General features: G+C 62.4%; 1 protein-coding gene across 1 annotated transcript; it reads left to right on the forward strand.

Annotated features, from left to right (window-relative positions):
- The first annotated feature begins 3,073 nt into the window (after positions 1 to 3,073).
- Positions 3,074 to 6,807, forward strand: INHBB (inhibin subunit beta B). The gene is made up of 2 exons (XM_028101378.2): positions 3,074 to 3,521; positions 6,032 to 6,807. The coding sequence occupies exons 1-2, from the start codon at positions 3,074 to 3,076 to the stop codon at positions 6,805 to 6,807; spliced, it is 1,224 nt and encodes a 407-aa protein (XP_027957179.1).
- Positions 6,808 to 8,601: the final 1,794 nt, after the last annotated feature.

The following is an 8,601-nucleotide window of genomic DNA, read 5'->3' on the forward strand; positions in this document are numbered from 1 at the left end:
GCCATGGTGAGCCTCACCAAGGAAGGGAGATGGGGCTGGGTCTTCAAGACAGGAGTTTGCCAAATGGTTAGTGGCTGTGGTGTTGGAAAGACCCAGAGAACCAGAGCTTGTGTGCCTGGTGGAAGATGCAAACAAAGCCTTGGAGGTGGGTCCAGCCTGGTTCAGAGCCACGGAGCAGGAGGCAGAAGCACCTCCTTCCCGCCCAGGGATCACAGGCTCCACGGGCTCTGGGATCCGGCAGGAGGAGGAACCAGAGGCCAGAGAGTGCTGCGTGGATGGGAACAGCAGAGAATTGGGCTCTGGAGACAGCCCTAAGGAGGCAGAAGGGCGGCCATCGCGGGGACCCTCCTGGGCCCCCGCTTCTGACATCCCCTCGGTAAACCCGGTAAACCCCTCTCAGCTCCAATGTTGCCCCGCAGGGCCAGGCACCTTCAGGTCGGTTCCTCAGATTGGGAGGGAGGGGGCGCTCGGCCTCCAGACTTGCGGGCTTCAGCGGGGCTGCAGTCCAGGCTGAGCTCCGCAGAGGCACGAACGGGCCCGAAGCCCGCCGCCTGAAGCTCCCCAGCTCGGGGAGTGTGGGGAACGCTGAGCTGGAGGCTACGCTCCAGCTTCAGTTCCCCCAGGTCCTGGGAAAGCCAGAATGACCTCCCACCCTGCGTCCACCTCACAGTCTTGCCTGTTGAGTGGGTGGGGGGCTGGGCGGGTAATGGGATAGGGCAGGGTGGTGTTCCTTGGCCGGGGCGCTGCGCCCTGTGAGCATTGTCTTGCTACTCCGTGCCCAGGTGGGGGCGTAAGGAGGGACAGAGAAACGACCGCACTTGGGGTTCTGGATGGGTTGGGTGGTTCCCTGTTCAGTGACAGGGTCGTTTGTCTGGGCTACCCAGGAACTATGCCTTAGAATCACAGTGTTTGGGTTCTGTGAGGAGCTTGACCAAGTTGCCTTGTTTGGGGCTCCCAAGGTGTGACACAGGTGTTAATGTCCTCCCCCATGACAGATAATGAGCTAAAGACCCGAGAGGGTGAAGACTACCCAAGGTCACTCCTACAAAGCTGGCAGTCGCTGAGCCTCCACTGGAACCCGGGTTTGTCTGAGACCAAGATCGACCACTTGGGGCAGGGAGGTAATGGTGCCTCGTCAGCTCCGCAAGTCCTGGGGCTCAGAGGCCTCCCTGCCGCGAGGCTGGTTCCCCACACAGTCGAGGATTTCCCTGGGGGCTTGTGGGGCCGGCAGAGGCAGCGGCTGGCCAGGCCTCCAACGGCCACCGCCTCCTCTATCCCTCCAGCCCGCGGGGCCCACGCCTTGCCCAGCGCTCGGGCGGCCCGGGGCGCTCGGCTAGGGCACTGCAGCCCGGGAGCGACATCCACCCGCGGAGCCAGCCCGCGGCCGCAACGCTGCCCCCGCCTCGCCAAGCTCAAGAAGGTGCACCCGGGGAGGGACGGGGGCGGCCGCCGCGGCGAGAGTCGCTTCTCCCGGTCTCGGAGGGCGGCGGCAGGGATGAGGGCAGGGCCTGCGCGACCGCGGGGAGGGGGCAAGCACCGGCAGCCCGGGCCGGGAGCCCGTCGGTGTCGCCCGCCGCCCAGCTGGGCGAGGGTCCGGGGCGCCCACGTGGTGGGAAAGTTTCGAGACAGCAAAAGTGGCCGGGCATTGCGGGGGTGGGGGGGAGGGGAGCGGGCCGGCTCGCCCCTCCTTCCCGCGAAGGCAGAAAGGAAAAAAGCGGGGGGAAGCGGGGGTGGGCGTGGGGAGCGGGCGGCAGCGACTTGAACAGATTCCGCCCCCCCCCCGGGGGGGGGAAGCCGGAGCGGGGAGGCACGGACAGCCTCCTCCCGCATGGCCAGGACGAGACTCTCTCACCCCCCCCCTTTTTTTTTATGCCAACGTCTATCTCAACGCGCGCGCACATACGGAGATTGTGCGGCTTTTTTTTCCCCCCTTGGGAGAAAAAACGAGGAGAGTAAAAGAAGAGAGGGCAAAGAGAAGAACTCCTCGGCAGGCTCTGCACTGTGTCGCGGCCGGGCGCGGGGACGCGGCCGCCACCCTCCCGCTCTCTACCGGCCCTGCGGCGTGTGCCAGTGGGAGAGCGAGCTAGGGCACCCGCACCCGGGGACGCTGCGAGACTTTTAGGCGCTCCAACCAACCTCGCCGCCGCCGCAGCAGGCAGGAGGAACAGGGGCGAGAAGGGCCCTGCCTCCGCCTCGTCTTCCTCTCACGGCGCCCCGCGCCCAGCCGGCCCGCGCAGGCAGCCGGAGAGAGGGAGGCAGCGAGAAGGCGGGCGGAGCGGAGGCCCCGGCGGAGCGCGCAGTGGCCGGCCCGCCCGCCGGTGGATGCGGCGCCCCGGGAGCCTAGAGACAACTTTGCCGTGTGACGCGCCGGGAGGACTGCAGGGCCCGCGGTCGGGGGCTCCGCGCCGCCTCTGAGCCGGCCCGCGCGGCCAGCGCTCCCCGGCGCTCCCGCCACTGCGCTCGCCCCGCTCCGCCGCCCGCTCGCCGGCCCGCGGCGAGCACTACCGGCCCGTCGCCGGCGGCCGCGGCCCTTCCTCGGTGCTCAGGTGCGAGCGCGGGGCCCCGCCGCAGCGCCCGCCGCAGCGCCGCGCCAAGCCGCGCCCGGCTCCGCTCCAGGGACTCCGGCGCCTTCGCTTCCGTCTCGGCCAAGTTGCGTCGACCGGCCCTTTCGCCACCTTCCCCGCGCGGCGGCCAAGGCGCCGCTGCCGCCGCTTTCGCTTCACCGGAGCTGGGGGCTGCGGGGCCCCGACGCGGAGAGGATGGGGGGAAGGCTGCAGATGCCGAGGCGCCCTGAGACGCCCGCGCGGCAGTGACCCTCCGACCCCCCGCCTCGCCCGCACGCCTATCCAGCCCCTGCAGCCCTCGGCGCCCCTTCCCCGCCGCGCGGGAACCCCCGCGGCCCGGCCGGCCCCCTCCCCCTGCTAGCCGGCGGCGGCCCTCCCGGCGGGCGGGCGGAGGCCCGGGCGGGCGCGGGCGGGGGCGGGGCGGGGCGGCGCGCCGGGAGCCCGGAGCCCGGCCCTGCGCTCGGCTCGGCTCGCCTCGCGGCGGGCGCCCTCGTCGCCAGCGGCGCACCATGGACGGGCTGCCCGGTCGGGCGCTGGGGGCCGCCTGCCTTTTGCTGCTGGCGGCCGGCTGGCTGGGGCCCGAGGCCTGGGGCTCGCCCACGCCCCCCCCGTCGCCCGCCGCGCCGCCGCCGCCCCCGCCGCCCGGAGCCCCCGGCGGCTCGCAGGACACCTGCACGTCGTGCGGCGGCTTCCGGCGGCCGGAGGAGCTGGGCCGGGTGGACGGCGACTTCCTGGAGGCGGTGAAGCGGCACATCTTGAGCCGCCTGCAGATGCGGGGCCGGCCCAACATCACGCACGCCGTGCCCAAGGCCGCCATGGTCACGGCCCTGCGCAAGCTGCACGCGGGCAAGGTGCGCGAAGACGGCCGCGTGGAGATCCCGCACCTCGACGGCCACGCCAGCCCGGGCGCAGACGGCCAGGAGCGCGTCTCCGAGATCATCAGCTTCGCCGAGACAGGTGGGTTGGTCCCACTGGCGGCCAGCTGCGGCCCTCGCTCCCCACCCCCTCTCACCCTCTCCCACCCCCTTCTCCTTGCCCGTCTGGCCACCGCAGCCAGCGCACCCTGGGGGCAACGCGGACTCCCGGCCCTGTCGCTCCCCTCTGGCCCTGTGCGCCCCATCCCAGTTGCCGTCCTCCTCCCTCCCGCCGCCGCCCAGGCAGCACACCCCTTCCTGCTCCCCCTGTCCCCGCCGCTGAGCGCCTTGCCCTCCACCCCTGCTCTCTGAAATCGGGCCCTCAGCGCCTCTGGGCGCGCATCCCCCTCCCGGCAGATGCGTGCGGCCCTGGCTCCGCGGGCACTTGCTTGGTGATTGCTTAATGTTTTTGTTTCCCACGATCGGAGTGTAGGCTTAGCAGTGTGGTTGGAGATGTGTGTGCTTGTTGATATCCGTGGGCCGGAGAAGTAAGTGTGTGTGTGTGTGTGTGTGTATGAGTGTGTGTGTGTGTGTGTGTGTGTGTGTGTGTGTGTGCCTGCGTGAGAGGCCCCGGGGCCGCTTCCATCGCCGGGCAGCGTGGGCTTGCCAGGATTGCTGAAGCCTCACTGGGGAGAGCTAGGCAACCTCTCTTCCGATTGTGTGGGCACTGGAATCGGGCGGAAGGCAGGCTTCTCAACAGGTCCCATCATTTACGCAGAGAAAGACGCGGCTCGGGGGCAGCCCCGTGCCTCTCGGCTCGCCTGGCAGCGGCAGCAGCCCCCTCGCCTGAGAGCCGCAGAGTTCGTAGTTAACAAAGGGTAGGAGTCCTTTCCGGAATTTTCTCCCGGCCCTGGATTGCAAATTTCTACCACTGTCTAAATATAATAATCGAGAGACAGAAAATCTTTCGGAACTTTAAAAGAAGGAGGAAAATGTACCCGCGCTGAAATGCTGCAAGTGCTTTCCACTCCGCTGTCCTTTTCAGGACTTGAATGAGCCAGGCTGGCTTTTGTGCCTGGAGCTCAGCTCCATTTGTGCCGAGGGGACTGCGGAGAAGGTCGCGGAGGGGGAAGCCCTGGTGCGGGCAGGGCGGGGATGGGCAGGGAGCTTGTTGGGGGGGGAGCGGTTGTGTCACCAGGCTGAAAATGCCCCCCACCCTCCCAGGCAGCAGGCAGACGGTCCTGGTGCCGCCTGGGGATGAAAAGGGATGAAAAGTTTTGCATGGCCGGGTGTGGAGAAAAGCAGAGACAATCGGGCTGGTTTGTGCTTAGAAAGAAATGCATTGCTGTTTTAGCTGTCCGACCGAGTCAGGGAAAGCTCGACATGCAATTAGAGAGCTTGGATTAAAAGGTGCTTTGGGGCCCAGAGTAGAAATGTGATTCTGGAAGGTCGAGGAGGCCTTTTGGTCCCGGTGGCACAAAATGACAGCGGGGGCTGGTATATTTCTGGTCCGTTTCACGGAGCCAGCTCTTTGACTTATAAATAACAGATTCAGGTCACAGGCAGCTCGTCCAAGACCAGCTTTTAAGGCTGCACTTTCCCCCATTTCAAAGTCAGATGTCAGTGTTGTTAGAGGGGCCAGGCAAGGCCTGAGGAGGGGGCTGCAGGGCAGTGGTAGGAGGTTTGATGAAACCAGCCGTGGTCACACAGTTGCCTTATTTGTTCTTCCTGTGGGGGGGGGGGAAGAAAAAAGTACAGATTGTCAGAAGAGTCACTGAAATGTACCATGAGAGAGTAGTTGTGTCTCAGTTGGCATGGCCGTCTCTTCTTTTGGAGCTGAATTATGGAGGAAACTAACAAGCCAGTTCCCCTTTTCCTTGGCGATTTTGAACGTGCCATTAATGGGGAGCCAGAGTCTCATGAAAGGAGTGGACCTCAAGTTTCAAGGCTGAATGTCCTGTCCCTTGGAACTAGTCAGAACCAAGGGCTGCACTTTGCAGCCTGCAAAGCACACGTTCCTGTGTCAGAAATCTGAGCAGAGCTCGCTTGTTTGCAGTGGAGGTTCCACTGGGGGTTGGATCAGATCATGCTTAGGTAAACACTGGGAAGAGGCGGTAGGTGGCTCAGCTTGATTTTGCAATGCCCTGAGTTACCAAAAAAAAAAAAAAAGAAAAAAGAAAAAAAAAAACCCAACCTCTCTACCGAAACAACCCACCCCAAAATCCTCAGTGAGATCCTGGTTTTGTTTTTCAGATTTCACAGATACCCATAACAACTTGTTAAGATCTTGGCCTCCTGACAAGTTCCTCTGTTGAGCTTTGAGGCCTGACAGCCTGTCTCCAGGGAGCCCTGGCCTGGGAGAGGTGAGGCAGGATTTTATAGGCCTGGACCCTCCAGCTCCAAGCTGGTCGGGGTTTCTCAATGGAAAACGATTTTCTCTGCCTCTCCCAGGTTCCAGTCAGAGGCCCTGGCCCCAGGAACAGTGTTTCTGGTCAATAACGTCTTCCAGCTGCGTGGCAAGTTCGCATTCCAGCATCATGCAGCGGAGTCTCTTTCCCCATTGCCTCGTGTTCTCCTTGATTTAACTTGGCCTGCTCTCCCACTTCTCTGCAGATGGCCTCGCCTCCTCCCGGGTCCGCCTGTACTTCTTCGTCTCCAACGAGGGCAACCAGAACCTGTTTGTGGTGCAGGCCAGCCTGTGGCTCTACCTGAAGCTCCTGCCCTACGTCCTGGAGAAGGGCGGCCGCAGGAAGGTGCGCGTCAAGGTGTACTTCCAGGAGCAGGGCCACGGCGACCGGTGGAACGTGGTGGAGAAGAAGGTGGACCTCAAGCGCAGTGGCTGGCACACCTTTCCGCTCACCGAGGCCATGCGGGCCTTGTTTGAGCGCGGCGAGCGGCGGCTCAACCTGGACGTGCAGTGTGACGGCTGCCAGGAGCTGGCCGTGCTGCCTGTGTTCGTGGACCCCGGCGAGGAGTCGCACCGGCCCTTTGTGGTGGTGCAGGCCCGGCTGGGGGACAGCAGACACCGCATCCGCAAGCGGGGCCTGGAGTGCGATGGCCGGACCAACCTCTGTTGCAGGCAGCAGTTCTTCATCGACTTCCGCCTCATCGGCTGGAACGACTGGATCATCGCGCCCACCGGCTACTACGGGAACTACTGTGAGGGCAGCTGCCCGGCCTACCTGGCGGGGGTCCCCGGCTCCGCCTCCTCCTTCCACACGGCCGTGGTCAACCAGTACCGCATGCGGGGCCTCAACCCTGGCACGGTCAACTCCTGCTGCATCCCCACCAAGCTGAGCACCATGTCCATGCTCTACTTCGATGATGAGTACAACATCGTCAAGCGGGACGTGCCCAACATGATCGTGGAGGAGTGCGGCTGCGCCTGACCCGCGGCAGGGCTGCAGCGGCGGCGGTGGCGGGGTGCGAGGGTGGGGGGCCCCCCGGCATGGCTCCTTGCAGCCCCTGTGGGAACCGGCTGCCCAGCCGCAGAGCGCCATCCTTGCATCGGGCTGCCCAGAAGGTGCCAGTGCGAGGCCTGAAATCTTTTTCTACTACTTCATTGAGCAATCAGTCAAAGCCGGAGCAAGAACCCTCAACTGACATGAGATGCTTTCAAATGCACACGTAGACACGCACAGCCAGACGCATCCTGCCACCCACACAGCAGCCTCTGGGATACCAGCAAATGGATGCGGTGACAAATGGCAGCTTAGCTACAAATGCCTGTCGGTGGGAGAGAATGGGGTGAGCAGCCACCATTCCCACCAGCTGGCCCGGCCACTCTGAATCGCGCCTTCCGAGCACACATAAAAGCACAAAGACAGAGACACACACACAGAAAGAGAGAGAGAGAGAGCACGGGAGCCACAGAAAGGAAAAGCAGAAGCGGGGGTGGGGAGCGTGCAGACAGGCAGGAAGGCTGCGTGTCCCCCTTTGCTGGTGTGCAAGGCCTGCCATGCCTCAGCATCTCCTGGCTCAGGCATGTTGGCTTCCTTCCCTGCCTGGGATCCTTCATGCTGCAGGACCAGGGGAAGCCAGTCTTTTCCCACCCTTGTAGAGGGGAAAGAGGCCCAGAATGGACACAACCTGCCAGAGACCATGGAGCCGTGGCAATGACCGTTTGACTGTCCCTTGGGTCCCTGGCGTGACTTCTATGTGTGTTTGTTTTGGGGGGAGGGAGGGAGGGCGAGGAGAAGGGTCTTAATTTGATGCTTTAACTGATCACTAGCAGTCGACAGACAGGTCATGCATTCCGGTTGTATCATTGAAAAGGGACTTTTCTACCAGGTATGACCTTTTAAGTTAAGATTTGAATTGTTTTACATGGGAAGAAAAAAAAGAGTTGCAATCTGTGCCCTTCACTGGGGATATTCCTCTAGGCCTGGTTGGGATAGGGGTGGAAATGACCCCTGGGCAAGGGCATGAGCCCAGAGGAGGAAATGGTGGAGTGGAGGCATTCTGGAAATGCTGGTGTTGGGGGTGGGTGCCCTCCCACCCCTACCCCAGCAGGGTTTGTGGGAGGGGAGCGGTGTAACCGGTCTTGGAGAGCTGGGGAAGGCTTTCAGCTGCTTTGCAGAAGTTGCCCGCGTGGGTCCCGGCCACCAGGGCCGGCCATGGATGTGGCCCCCGCCTGCTCGCACCTGCCCGCCTGCCCCTCCTAGCACTTGCCGACTTGCCTGAACGCACATGATCTAGCACTTGCCCATCTGCGTGTGTCCAGGAGTGGCCCTTGGCAGAGCACTGAACTCGCTTGCCCCCAGATGCCCAAGTGCCGCGTGAACTATGCAATTTAAAGGGTTGACCCACACTAGACGAAACTGGACTCGTACGACTTTTTATATTTTTTATACTTGAAATGAAATCCTTTGCTTCTTTTTTAAGCGAATGATTGCTTTTAATGTTTGCACTGATTTAGTTGCATGATTAGTCAGAAACTGCCATTTGAAAAAAGAAGTTATTTTTATAGCAGCAAAAAAAAATACAGTTAAATGTATTATACATAATTTTGGAACCAAAGAGGCCAACAGATCAGTTTTAATTTTTATTAGATGGTGAGGCCATCTTCTGTGAGGTAGACGTTCTGAACAATCCCTTGAGTGGCCTGCCAACGTTTCAGGGTATAAATGGATTTTGTTTATTCAGTTTGATGTGTCTTTTCTATCTTTACACACCCAGAAGGT

Source organism: Eumetopias jubatus, unplaced genomic scaffold (assembly GCF_037043125.1).
Source record: "Eumetopias jubatus isolate StellerSeaLion01/CBP00866 unplaced genomic scaffold, mEumJub1_p1.0 scaffold_3, whole genome shotgun sequence".
Lineage (NCBI taxonomy): Eukaryota > Metazoa > Chordata > Mammalia > Carnivora > Otariidae > Eumetopias > Eumetopias jubatus.